Source organism: Actinia tenebrosa, unplaced genomic scaffold (genome assembly GCF_029948245.1).
Source record: "Actinia tenebrosa isolate PJP-AT-01 unplaced genomic scaffold, QUT_ActTen_1.0 PGA_scaffold6__47_contigs__length_16458017, whole genome shotgun sequence".
Taxonomy (NCBI): domain Eukaryota; kingdom Metazoa; phylum Cnidaria; class Anthozoa; order Actiniaria; family Actiniidae; genus Actinia; species Actinia tenebrosa.
In genome coordinates this window covers 7,950,864-7,964,839 of record NW_028292583.1, presented here as the reverse complement: position 1 = coordinate 7,964,839, position 13,976 = coordinate 7,950,864, and the positions used below count along the sequence as shown (strand labels likewise).

Here is a 13,976-nt window from a genome sequence, read left to right as displayed (position 1 = left end):
TTAATGTTAACTTTTTGTTTAGTCTCTTGTCGGGTTAGACTATCTGCTGCCACGAGAGACTAAAATACTTGCCAAAGATTGAATCCAATTTTAAAATCCAAGATTCGCCTTTTGTTGTAGGTTACAGACAGAGCCAAGAAGGTCCCTGATTTTTCCTCCCATTCCTCTGGAATGCAAGGGAGGGGTCTACACGTGGGATGCCGTGGTCCAAATGAAACAGTTGTACAGGAGAATAATGAGGGCACTGCAAACACTACACGGAATTCGACTACTAGTAAAATGGAAGTGTTTCATTCAATGACCCGCCGTAAGGTGGTTATCCCAACAACGCTCCGGTTCCACCATTCGAGGTAAGTGATTATCGGGAAATATTTACCGAGACACGAGTCTTCGAGCGGCGAGGTAAATATTCTCCATATTCACTGATATCTGGAATGGCATCTACTTTCATTTTTTTCAATTTCCTCAAAACAATTGCCGGCAGATGCCATTTTGTTGCCGACTCACTATTCCGAGATTCAGAGGTGAATATCGTACAATATCCACCTCCAATTAACCAATGAGCGCGCGCGTTCTTAGGAAGTACACAAGTTGGTATATGCTAATCAATAAAATTCTCATCGTATTACCGCTACACCATTAACTTTAAAGCATTAAAAGTAGAAAATATTTATTTGCTCATGAAATACAAAGTTTTTTTGGGGTGATTTTAGGTTTTAGTATTCCGTTCCGGATCGGGTTCCAAAATTCACGTTTTAGGCAAACCCCTCCAAATGAAGGTTTCGTTGCTTGCGTACAAGAAACGTTTCTTCCCTGGAATATCACGCCACTGGTGAACTTTGTACCTCATTTGCATAAAACACAGACAATGTTCATCAAAACCCCAAATGTGGTTTTGCTAGGGCTTGGAGAACGATTAGGTAGATAAACACTAAAAAACTCCAAAAATGCTTAGGGGTCAAAGGGTTAAGACGGTCTGCGAATTATCAGTCCGGGATTCGCTCCAGATCTGGAGAGCGGTGTCACGTCACGTTTCTATTGTTTTCTACTTCGATGTAAACATTGCAGTCACGTGAGCTTCTCGTTGGCGGACGAGTACAGTCAGTACACGTGAAAACGATATCTCGACTGCTTTTTACGGTTCTGAAGGTTTATTTAAGTGCTGCACATGAATGTAAGAGCAATTTTTAATTAAATATTCATGTAAATCTAATGTTTTTTTTTAATAAAAAAAGGTCCAGTATTTGTCTAAAATAGAGCCAAATGTAGGTCCCGGTTTTTGCGTGTGCAAAAACGATCTTTCTCTTGTAATTCATTGCCACAAATAGTACTTCACTGCTTCACTGGGGGCTACAGGGGTGAGGAAGATTTTGTCGACAATATTGCACCCCCTGTCATCTTAAACATTGGGTTCCCTGTGTTACTCTTCAAGGATTCAATTCTGTGTTGTGCCGTGGCTTTGTGTATTTTGCCGTGAAATATTGTGTAGTGCCGTGACAATTTGTTATTTTGCCGTGAAATATTGTGTAGTGCCGTGACAATTTGTTATTTTGCCGTGAAATATTGTGTAGTGCCGTGACAACTGGTTATTTTGCCGTGAAATATTGTGTAGTGCCGTGACAACTGGTTATTTTGCCGTGAAATATTGTGTAGTGCCGTGACAACTGGTTATTTTGCCGTGAAATATTGTGTAGTGCCGTGACAACTTGTTATTTTGCCGTGAAATATTGTGTAGTGCCATGACAACTGGTTATTTTGCCGTGAAATATTGTGTAGTGCCGGGACAATTGGTCATTTCGCCGTGAATATTTTCAAGTGTAGTGCCGTGTGAATTTTGATTTGCCGTGACAGTTATGGGCCACCGTACTACCAATCAGAATCAAGTAATTTGCCCCCAGCAGTCGAGCGAAAAGAAACACGAACTGCTAACGCAGAAAGAAGCGGAAGTAAATCGATTACATCCGCAGCTCGTTCCCCTAACGCGATTCCAAGAAAGTGCTAGATCACGTGATAGGGGATTTTTTTCGGTTGATGTCTTATAAAATCGGCGCGAAAGCAGTGCAAACTGGCTTGAATGTTGATAGTCTAACAACTGTTACTGCACTTTTGTAAAAAGTCCAAACGTGGAAAGCTTTGTTTGCAGGTAAGCATCAATATGTGATCGACAGGGACTGTGATGGAACATTGATAAGGAAGTATATGATTACTATACGATCAAGATAAGCGTGCTGACATACTAAGCATGGCCATTATTATGGCTTATAATAAGTATCACTTAGTCCTGAAAAGCCCCACGGATGAACTAGAAGTTATTGATATTTTTCGTGTTTTCGAACTATATTACAATATTTATGTGATTTTGACTGTTAGAATGGCAAGCATGTCTTTCAAACAGTGCGAAACCACCAGTAAATATGTAAATATATAAAAACGGTGTATTGTATGAGAATATTTTCACAGTCGCCTGCTTCGAATGGTAACGCGTCTTATTTTATTACTGATATATATTTTTTCGGTATCCTTTACCCCTCTAACAGTTTATGGTCAAGTATATCCCGTATCCCCTTGAACATCTGACGGCATGCCCTCAGTGACAGCAATTAATGAGTTGATTTTATATTTTTGTTATGTTTTAGTTAGTAATGAAAACAAGCAAACCATTGAGGGAAAATGTGCGACGTGTGTCACGGCTGACAGATTCGAAATGGAGTCGCTGGCACCCAGCACTTAAACCTGGCACATCCATTAACTCACCAAGGTACAAGCGGCGTAAAAAGGGCCACTATGGCGTTATTGTCAGGACGATATTGACGCGATTCAAAAAGAGCCCGTACGATGATGGGATCTACGAGCTTCGAGTCTCAAAGGGGAAGAAAAAACAAGTGGTTTATGTTGGTGCAGCTCATAGAGATGGCCCCGGCTCCTTAAGCAAACGTATTCGTGAATACTGTAATGGTGGCTCTCATTTGGAGCGGCTCATCGACAGGGCACTGAAACTTGGATATAGAATTTCAGTTCGAGTCCAAAACATCTCTAAATCAAGGTCGTTTGTATACAAGTGTGAAGACAAGTATCTGGCAAAGTACGAATACGCTTGGAACAAGCGGAAAAACGGAATCAGAAGAGACATTCCACCTGAATGAACGTAACGGATGCATGTAGTACAAACTGCATGCATTTAGTATAGGACAGTAGGTGGTGACTTTGGTGAATAGCAGTAGAATTTTAACTGAGAAATCCATGTAAGTGTAGTCCAGCTTTCTCCTCCTGTACTCTTTTCATGTTTCAGTAGAATCCTGATCATCATGGATCAGTAGAGTATCTTTTTTTATTAAACAACCATTCTTAATAAACGACTTTTTTTCAACCAATTGTGCCAGAACATTCAATTTCAGTCCACTTTCTCAGTCCATAGTGTTCACACCGCATTTCACCTCGTGTTCTCATACATGATAGTCGATGGAGATGAAAAGCTAGTGGGGTCCATTGGGTTCGGATTCGCACCCTTTAAAATTCGTTGTTTTCGCCTTGTTTAGCATACGCCATATTGCAGAAAATCTTTACACTATGATATCGTAAACCTTTTCTATTGAAAGTCCCGACTCATTCGTTTTATACTAGTAGCAACATATGTGTATGTGTTACGACTGGTATGGTGTATGTATGACGTCAAAAATGTCACTTATTGCATAAGGTTTGGACCCCCCCTCCCCCTCCCCCTCCCCTTTCAAAACAATCCTGGATCCGCCTCTAGTAGTACTAAGGTGATTTTACTTGGACCATGAAAAAAATAGTAAATATGATGCATAGTATATAGAGCGATTTTATCTGGTCCGTGAAACAAATTTGTATTATTAGTGACTAACAGTCAAAGTAATACAAAATAGAACAATGGAATTCTTGTCTGCTAACTATACATATGTGTGCAACGTTGACTGGGTTAAATGTCTTCACTCTAACATCACTCTAGTAGACCCAAATGCCATTGTTTTCTCTTGTTTTATGTTTTATTTTGATTTTTAGTCACTAAACATACAACTTTGTTTCATGGGCCAAGTATAGAATCACTGTTAGAGTCATTTTATCTGGCCCGTGAAACAAAGTTGTGCAATTAGTTAGTGTGTACTACTATGTATTGCGTAGACTAACTCAAAGAACTCGATTAGAAAAAAAAAACACACAAACAAAACTCACACACATAAAACAACAACAATAACAAAGAAAACGACAACAGGACAAGGGAAGATGTCCATGGACGACATGATGCCGTAATGAAGGCACGTACATTTTATTTTTTTTATTTTCGAAAACTTCATCATCAACAATTAAAGTCAATTTCTTCTTTCTATACTATTTTGCTTATTACAAGTTTTTCACGTCTTCTCTACAAATACATGCATGTAGTTAATCAGCCTATTGAAATAGCTACTGGTCAATTAATTTACTATGTCACTGGGTGGTTACACCACCACCTGGAGGCCGCCATGTTGGATAACAGAACAATAATATTCATTTTTTCTCAGTTGTTCTTGTCATCCAACATGGCTGTTGACACGTGATCGCGCTAAGTTACGGGTCCTAGACGTACTCCTTCTTCCTCTTGTATAAGGCGGGCTGTTCAGTCAGTAAGGTTTAAGGAAATTCACGTTAAAAAAAGTCACGTTAACCAATGCAGTGAGATGTGTAACCGAATGAAATATGTTTTCTACATAACTTGAAGGTTGCCAAAATGCATGGCACCGCTAATACTGACCAGCCCTCTAAGTACAAGCCTGGAAAAGATCCACCAAAACTGCCATCTTAAAACATTTTTTTCATTTTTTTTTTTCTCATCCTTAGTTTCAATAAAGACTACTTTTTCTCCAGTTTCCCCCCGAACTAGTATTGGAAAAAAGGCTTTAACCCTGGCGCATGACAAGATCGATAATCACACGCGACCAACAAGACGTTGATTCCAAAAGTTTTCTTAAGTATACGCAAATCATTCTCCAATCTATCCAATTATAAGCGCATTTTTGATTGGCGGATATGCCACGTTGACCTTGTCCGATTGAAAACGACTGTGAACCGACTCTATACCTAACCTATTTTACCGTATGTCTTTTTCCCTTGATTTAATTTCTTAATCTCTAGATTCAAAATCGATTTATTTTCATGATTTATCTTTAAATCGAATCAATATCGCAATGTAATTGATAAGCTAATTAGAAAAATAAAATATTTTTTTAGAGCTGGGATTAAAAAATATATTTTTATTACTGCTGGTGACTATGATTTAATGAACGTAACAAACACATCTACCTTTTTCCCCTTACCAAATTACCATGGCAACTGCATCTCAACTTACGTAGGTACAACATGGATCGTGGTAGTACACGTGATTGTGCCTGTGAACAAATATCACGTTGTCTTTTGTAAACCCAAGTGCTGTAGGCCCTGTATGTGCATTCATCACACTAGGGTTTTTGTGATTTTCCCTGCATCTGTCGGCTCCGGTGTTGGTTTTAATATTTTAGCTGTCGCTAACGTGTTTTGCAACATACGGTGTACCAGTTGAATACCGTGTATAGGTACGCGCAATGTGGAACGTTGAGTATATTATTCACATGCAAATGCATAATGAATCCATAGCATCGTTCGCATTCATTCGTTCCTGTCTATCTTAAGCAGTAGCCATATCGGCTAGCTAAGTACCTGAAATCCAAACTCTATGTCGTTAACTTTACACAAAGTTTTAATGTTAACTTTTTGTTTAGTCTCTTGTCGGGTTAGACTATCTGCTGCCACGAGAGACTAAAATACTTGCCAAAGATTGAATCCAATTTTAAAATCTAAGATTCGACTTTTGTTGTCAGTTACAGCCAAGACGGTCCCTGATTTTTTCCTCCCATTCCTCTGGAATGCAAGGGAGGGGTCTACACGTGGGATGCCGTGGTCCAAATGAAACAGTTGTACAGGAGAATAATGAGTGCACTGCAAACACTACACAGAATTCGACTACTAGTAAAATGGAACTGTTTCGTTCAATGACCCGCCGTTGGGTCGTTATCCCAACGAACTTTTGAAATTTGCCATATACAAACGTTAGTTTACAAAAACCTAATGTTCTTTAAAGCAGTCTGATGCATGTGCGACCGAGGAGGTATTATCGTCTTAGCTTAAAGTAATAAAGAGCACGATGCATGAACCCTAGTGTAGCACACATCTGACTTCACGTAGAGCCGACAGTTACTATGAGGCTATGAGGTTTGCAATAAATCTTGCTCTCAGCCATAACGAAATTCCCCACCGTCAAATGCCTCTTACACACAGAGCACTTCATACAGTCCCGATGTAACACACTGTCGTCAAACTTACATTTCTCCATCTGGTAAACTGTAGTTCCACAGATGATACACTTATCGATTTTTATTCCGCCAAATGGCTTTTTATTTGCGACTGTTTCATTGGAGGACAAATTCAATGACTGTCTAGTATTTGTCTTGCCCATAGCATTTTGTCCCGTAATATTCTTGTCTGTTCTCGCCGGTAACGTTGCCGAGCTTCTTCCATATAAATTGCTTGCTTTCAGTGGTCCCTTGTCTTTGACAATAATAATTAAATAACTGCGGTACGCAGTTTAGCTGTTATTTATTTTCTGCACGTTTCGTAAGGAATTTATCAAGTGTGTGTATTAGCGTAAGTACAATGATGTAGTACAATAGCGTGAGTACAATAGTGTATATTACGCTGATTGTATAAATAGCGTGATTGTTTTAGTGTTCGTCCTTCGGGTCGAAACGTAAGCGACGACTCACTTCACTAAATTTATTTTAAGTTCAATTCTAAGTCGTTTTTAATTTTGTTTTTTCCGCTTTGTTTTTTAGTGCGGAGAATTTGGTCACCTGAGTGCATTTTGTACAAAGACTTCCACTTCGTCTTCCTCTTCTGCTTCAACATCCAAAGCCGGAAGCTCCAAATGACTAGCCGGTGCTGATGACCTTGGAATTGATGATGAAGTTGAGTATGGCCCAATCATTGATTTGAGTAATTTACAATCCGGCGAATTTACCGCTGGTAGTGGGAGTAGTAAGGTTAAAGGCCGCATTAGAGGCGCCGTGGAATTTTGGTCCAATGTCTTGAATGCTTCTGATTTTGTTTTAAGCATGATAAAGCAGGGATACAGATTGCCTTTTGCTGCATATCCTTCGCGTTGTTTTTTGCGCAATAATTTATCAGCCCTGACACAGAAGGATTTTGTTGCTGAGGCGATTTCTGAGTTGTTACAAAATGAGTGTATTTTTGAGCACGAGTCTCCACCATTTTGTGTTAATCCATTGACCGTTGCTGAAGGTAAAAAGCTTCGTTTAGTAATAGACCTCAGGCATGTCAATCAATTTTTGGTTAAGCCCAAATTTAAATATGAGGATTTGCGCTCTCTTTCTCAAGTCGTTGGAGAAGGCTACTGGTTTTTCACTTGGGATTTAAAATCCGGATACCATCATGTAGAAATCTGCGAAGATCATCAGCAGTATCTAGGATTTTCATGGGTGTTTGAAGGCGGTGTGCGCCGATATTTTACATTTTCGGTTTTGCCATTTGGCTTAAGTAGCGCTTGTTTCTGTTTTACAAAGTTATTGCGCCCTTTGGTTAAGAACAAAAGCAATGTGAAAAGGATTATGGTCTAGAGACGGGGGTAAAACGTCATCTCGCTTCAGGCTTATTGCCAATGAATTCTTTTGTTATGTACTCCAACATGGCCGCCGTGTCTTTTGTTATTTAATTCTCTTGGGAATGGTTGAAAACCATCAAATGCTTTATAACCTTGTAATGCCCCGGCTTAGAATATGTAAATAATTTTACTTTGGAAATTATGATTGCAATTTTTGAGTTGTAAGTGGAAGGCGTTAATTAGAGAGATTACTCGTGGAAATTGGTTTGTAAAGGCGATGTTTCATTTGCTCGAGTACAAAGTAGTTTTTGTTATTATGTTTTTTTTTTGCAATGCAAATCCATAAAACCTCCTCTGCTAATGCCTTAATTTGCCCGTTCCCCTGCGAATCCCTTGCGTGTTCCTCTACGAATCCCTTGCTTGTTCCTCTGCGAATCCCTTGCTTGTTCCTCTGCGAATCCCTTGCGTGTTCCTCTACGAATCCCTTGCTTGTTCCTCTACGAATCCCTTGCTTGTTCCTCTGCGAATCCCTTGCTTGTTCCACTGCGAATCCCTTGCTTGTTCCACTGCGAATCCCTTGCTTGTTCCACTGCGAATCCCTTGCTTGTTCCTCTGCGAATCCCTTGCGTGTTCCTCTGCGAATCCCTTGCTTGTTCCACTGCGAATCCCTTGCTTGTTCCCCTGCGAATCCCTTGCTTGTTCCTCTGCGAATCCCTTGCTTGTTCCTCTGCGAATCCCTTGCGTGTTCCTCTACGAATCCCTTGCCCGTTCCCCTGCGAATCCCTTGCGTATTCCTCTGCGAATCCCTTGCTTGTTCCTCTACGAATCCCTTGCTTGTTCCACTGCGAATCCCTTGCTTGTTCCACTGCGAATCCCTTGCTTGTTCCTCTGCGAATCCCTTGCGTGTTCCTCTGCGAATCCCTTGCCCGTTCCCCTGCGAATCCCTTGCTTGTTCCTCTGCGAATCCTTTGCTTGTTCCTCTGCGAATCCCTTGCTTGTTCCACTGCGAATCCCTTGCTTGTTCCTCTGCGAATCCCTTGCTTGTTCCTCTGCGAATCCCTTGCTTGTTCCTCTGCGAATCCCTTGCTTGTTCCTCTGCGAATCCCTTGCTTGTTCCTCTGCGAATCCCTTGCTTGTTCCTCTGCGAATCCCTTGCTTGTTCCTCTGCGAATCCCTTGCTTGTTCCTCTGCGAATCCCTTGCTTGTTTCCCTGCGAATCCCTTGCTTGTTCCTCTGCGAATCCCTTGCTTGTTTCTCTGCGAATCCCTTGCTTGTTCCTCTACGAATCCCTTGCTTGTTCCTCTGCGAATCCCTTGCTTGTTCCTCTGCGAATCCCTTGCTTGTTCCTCTACGAATCCCTTGCTTGTTCCTCTGCGAATCCCTTGCTTGTTCCTCTGTGAATCCCTTGCTTGTTCCTCTACGAATCCCTTGCTTGTTCCTCTACGAATCCCTTGCTTGTTCCTCTGCGAATCCCTTGCTTGTTCCCCTGCGAATCCCTTGCGTGTTCCTCTGCGAATCCCTTGCTTGTTCCTCTGCGAATCCCTTGCTTGTTCCTCTGCGAATCCCTTGCGTGTTCCTCTGCGAATCCCTTGCCCGTTCCCCTGCGAATCCCTTGCTTATTTCTCTGCGAATCCCTTGCTTGTTCCTCTACGAATCCCTTGCTTGTTTCTCTGCGATTCCCTTGCTTGTTCCTCTGCGAATCCCTTGCGTGTTCCTCTGCAAATCCCTTGCTTGTTCCTCTGCAAGTCCCTTGTATTTTCCTCTAGCAATTCCATGGCGTTGCCCTGTCAATCCCTTGCACGTTCATCTGCCAATGCTTTGCGTCTTCAGACTGCTGCACTGTAATAATGTTTTGTGTGTTCCTCTAGCAATTCCATGGCGTTGCCCCTTCAATCCCTTGCACGTTCATCTGCCAATGCTTTGCGTCTTCAGACTGCTGCACTGTAATAATGTTTTTTAATTTAAAATATTTCAAAAAAATTGATTTTCTTGGAAAAATAGAACAATAATAAATCGTCGATATTCCGAAACCTTTCAGCAGCTGGTTTCAAATATTTATAGATGATCTTTATTTAATTTCATTTTTAAGGGAACAGAGGAAATCACAGAAATCAACGAATTAGGGCAGTTAAAAAGTCTACTGTCAGACTTTGAGGTAAGGTTTGTTAGGTGTTTTTTAGGTGTTTTTTAGGCGTACCTTGTACATTTCCGTCTGAAGAGGCTCTAGGAGGACGCCTCCAGCCTACTTTATCCCGAAGTCCCATTAGGTATATCCTCAAAACCTCTTTACACGAATTCAAATTTCAGTTTCTGGGTGATCACTATCTCATTGTCGTATCTATCACGGATACATACATGTGAGTTTGATGCCACAAGCCGATTTAAAAAAAATCATAAGTCCTTTTCTACTCCATTTAATTCTCTTTTGTGGTGCACTGAAGATTATAGGGGCACCATTGTCGAAACATACCCGTACGAAAATTCTTTGCAAGTATCATGTCAGCTTGTTTAACAAAACAACAGATACGATGATATTATCCACAGTCTCCAACAACAAATCAACAAATCGAATGAACAAGCAAACGAAGGGAAAAAAATACAAACATTCTGTACAGAACTTTATTTTTATTTTTTTAGGATATATTTCAGGTCCTTATTTTTCCTATCTTTCTTGCAGAAGTTGAACGGTTCTGTGTGTGAGACGTGTGGAGGTTACGAGTACGTCAACTGCACTTCATGTAAAGGTAGCAAAACCTCAAGAAAGACGCGAATCTCGCGGGAAATTAGCGTATTGAAGTGTACAGTGTGTAACGAAAATGGACTCCAACGATGCCCTACTTGCACTGGGAATTCAGAGCAGGATTTACAGAAGCCCGAGTGAACGCGAGCAATTACTAAATCTACTCATAAGCCTGGCATTGTAGGACTTTGTACAGAAATGAATTGATATGAAGGAAGAAATGTTTATCATAAACATTAATGCTTTAGAGTGGTATTCATAAACCCGTGAATTACACATAAGCCTAATACGAATTAGTTGACTATTATGTCATTGCTTTGTTGTCATTTCACTATTACCCACTAACTAATGGTATTTGTTTCATGGGTTTTTGAAAATTACTCTAGTACTTAATAGATTATTTTCTTCTATATTTGGCTGTATATATATATTTATATTTTACACATATTTAATAACTGTTGTATGGATCTTGCGATTAGCGCAAGAATGCTATGTTAAGTATTATCTATGATCTAAACCAAACGATAAACTATAGTATATGCTTCGCCCTTCTTGTACTAACGCGTGGCTTTGCAAACGACCTAAGAATGGTTGTCAAAGCATTTGTAGTTTCCAATCTTGGCGCATTGTCTCGTGTTGTTAGAGCCAATCATAGTTAATAATAAACTATGAGCCAATTGAAATTTGCACTTCTGAGCACAATATTTGATGCGTGTACGGAAGTGTGCACGTATTTGCGCGCGAAAACTTGTGGAAGAAAACGCTCATTGGCTACATACCGCAGGTGAATAATGAGGAATCCAGTCTCTTCAGCGGTATCGCATGGATTCTTTCCTACTCAGTATGGATGGGAATTACATCGAGCACTTTTTTGTCTTGTCGTAAAGTGTAAGATATTAACCCAGATTTTTTCTATCAGTTTCAGTTTATATAGTGAATAAAGTTATATAATATTGCCGTCAATCAGCTGCAAGAAAGTTTTCATTTTGTACAGCCGAAAGGGTAGGGCTTGGAAAGCGGATTTGCTAAAGATTAAAAAGATTCTTGATTGAATGGGGATCTCAGACGTTGAAATTAAATCTATTCGTCTTTCCGGTGAGGACTTAGAGAATGTCTCATTTCTTGACAAGGTAGACCGAGTCGAATTAACCGTCGAACATTTCAGCCCTAAACACTAAGCGTTTTTGAGTTTTTTTGCAGGGAAAAAAGCCCCACTTCAAGACAGGTAATAAACTATTAAACTTTATTTCAAGATAATTTGTTTTTTTTTTTTTAATTCGTCTACCCATTAACAACTATCTCGGTGCCACAGGGATCCCAAACCCAAGAAACCTCACACTAGTAATTCTTAGGGTGGTAAGCCTGTGGTATAATAGATCCTAAATAGAGTTCACTAATCGTATATATAAAGGGAGGGAAGGAAAAACTCGAGTTACAATTTTCGAGTTACGCACTTCGAGCTAAACATTTTTCGAGTTACGCGCTCCGACACACCCATATTTTAAAGGCCACACCCACAGACATCTGTGCGTAACTCGATGACAAACAACTAGTGAGCAACAGCAACAACGATTAGCAAGGTACGTGTGTCAAGCTAGAAGCTTTGAGACTGTAATAAAGTTTATTATTATTATTACAAACAAACAATCGATAGATTTTTACTCGCATTTTTGAATCGGTGCCAAGCCGCGCCGGCGTCGCTCTCAGAACAATTACTCTCTTTCATGAGTTAATGAAATCACCTTCAGTACACTCTTTCTTCGTGTCCTGTGTTCTTACTGGATGCAAGTGGCACCAAATGGCGTTGGAGATCCTCGAAACTTCATTCTGATTTCTGCTTGTTTAAATCGAAGAGAAATTGCTTGATTTCCCTGATGGACAATTCACGCCAAACCTATTATTCTAACGGCTTTATTTCAGAAATCTCCCATGACCAAGCGAAGCTGTTCAAGGCTTGTAACGATTCTTCTCAACCTGCACACCGACAGCGCAGCATTCTTCCACCTCATACTGATCCACTCACGCTGGCTCAAGAAAGGGGTGAACACTTTGTTCTTAAAATTTCTACCATATCAGGAGTGAACTTGACACTTACAGTTCTACTAGCTCCGCGTCTTCTCCTTGGTCCACACACTGTTTCACCGGTGCTGGTCTCTCTCAGTTTGCTTGTCTCTCTGAAGAGGATATGAAAGATCTTATCGTTTCATTCAACAAGAACTGCTGCTTATTAGATCCGCTTAAATCCTCACCGCATCTTCCTGTTTGTTTGGAACGCTGTTGCCTATTAGATAGATAGAAACCTTTATTTACACAGGGTTATCCAGTCAGATATACAAAATGCAATCTGATATCAAAAGGAGCCCTAAAGATGAAGATGAAGATGATCAACCTTTCATTACAATCGGGAGTTTTTGCAGAGTCTGGGAAGTGTGCTCTTGTTCGTCCTTTGCTAAAGAAGTCTAGAATGGACCCTAAGATCTTGAAGAACTTCCGCCCTATAAGCAATCTTCAATTTGTGTCAAAACTAACAGAGAAGGTAGTTGCTAAGCAAATTTCTGACCACATGACGTAAATTTCACTCGACAGAAACTTCACTGGAACTTAGTGCCGCTTTCGACACCGTTGACCACTCTACACTTCTTGAGAAGCTTGAAACGGTGATTGGCATTCATGGAACTGCCCTCTCTTGGTTCGCGGCACTTTCTCTCAGACGTTTTCCTTACTGTATGGTGTACCAAAGGGATCATGTCTTGGTCCCCTCCTCTTCTTAATCTACACGAGTTAGCTGTTTGAGATTCTTAATTCGCATCTGCCATCTGGCTGATACTGATGCTGATGCTGATGACACCCAGATCTACCTGTCATTCAGTCCCAGTGTAAGCACCAGTCAAGCTGATGCTCTTTCAGCGGTAGATAACTGCATTTATTTCTCAATTGACACGGTTTTCTTTGTTATTCACAAGGCTTTATTTTTAACTCTTTCTCAAGACATAATTTATTTCAAGATGCCTGTAAACCTCCTCTATAACATTTTTGATCGTTTATTATCAGTAATTTTAAGTAATTTGTTATTATTTGAATGTTTTTTTAGAGAAAGAAATTTCAAAGCGCATTTGGCGCAATGGGAGTGTAATCGCTGTAATCTGTTATATCAAATAGGTTTCTTGCTTTCGCTCTTTTCTTAGGAAATGTTTTGGAGGATATTTATGTCAAGGAAGAGTTTCAGTTACGAAACAAGCAATCTAGTGGAGTTATTTTAGCTTCGTTGTAAAGTAGCGAACGGACTCCTGGCGTTGTGTAACAAATCGAAAGCTATGAGAAAGGAAGGCTTATTTTTATCCCCGCTCTTGCTCGAAGAGTAAAAGTTTGACTCGTAAGATTTTTTTGGTGAGTGATAGTTGATATTTATAAATAACTATGAAAAACTCGACTAGATTTCTTCTTTGTAACTAAAACTTTTTATTTGTCAGAAAAGTTCTTCATTGAACGCAAGATTCTATTAGTCGCTCGAAGGTTTAGATTTCTCGAAGCGACATCTGACCAGTAATTTGGCGCCGTAGTCGAGTGAAAGGAAACACCAACTGG

General features: G+C 40.2%; 1 protein-coding gene across 1 annotated transcript; it reads left to right on the top strand.

Moving 5' to 3' along the window:
• Window positions 1-1,985: 1,985 nt before the first annotated feature.
• Window positions 1,986-3,371, top strand: LOC148905976 (uncharacterized). Its single transcript, XM_089038558.1, has 2 exons — window positions 1,986-2,143; window positions 2,637-3,371. Exon 2 carries the CDS (start codon window positions 2,643-2,645, stop codon window positions 3,141-3,143), a length of 501 nt encoding a protein of 166 aa, XP_088894684.1. The 5' UTR covers window positions 1,986-2,143; window positions 2,637-2,642; the 3' UTR covers window positions 3,144-3,371.
• Window positions 3,372-13,976: the final 10,605 nt, after the last annotated feature.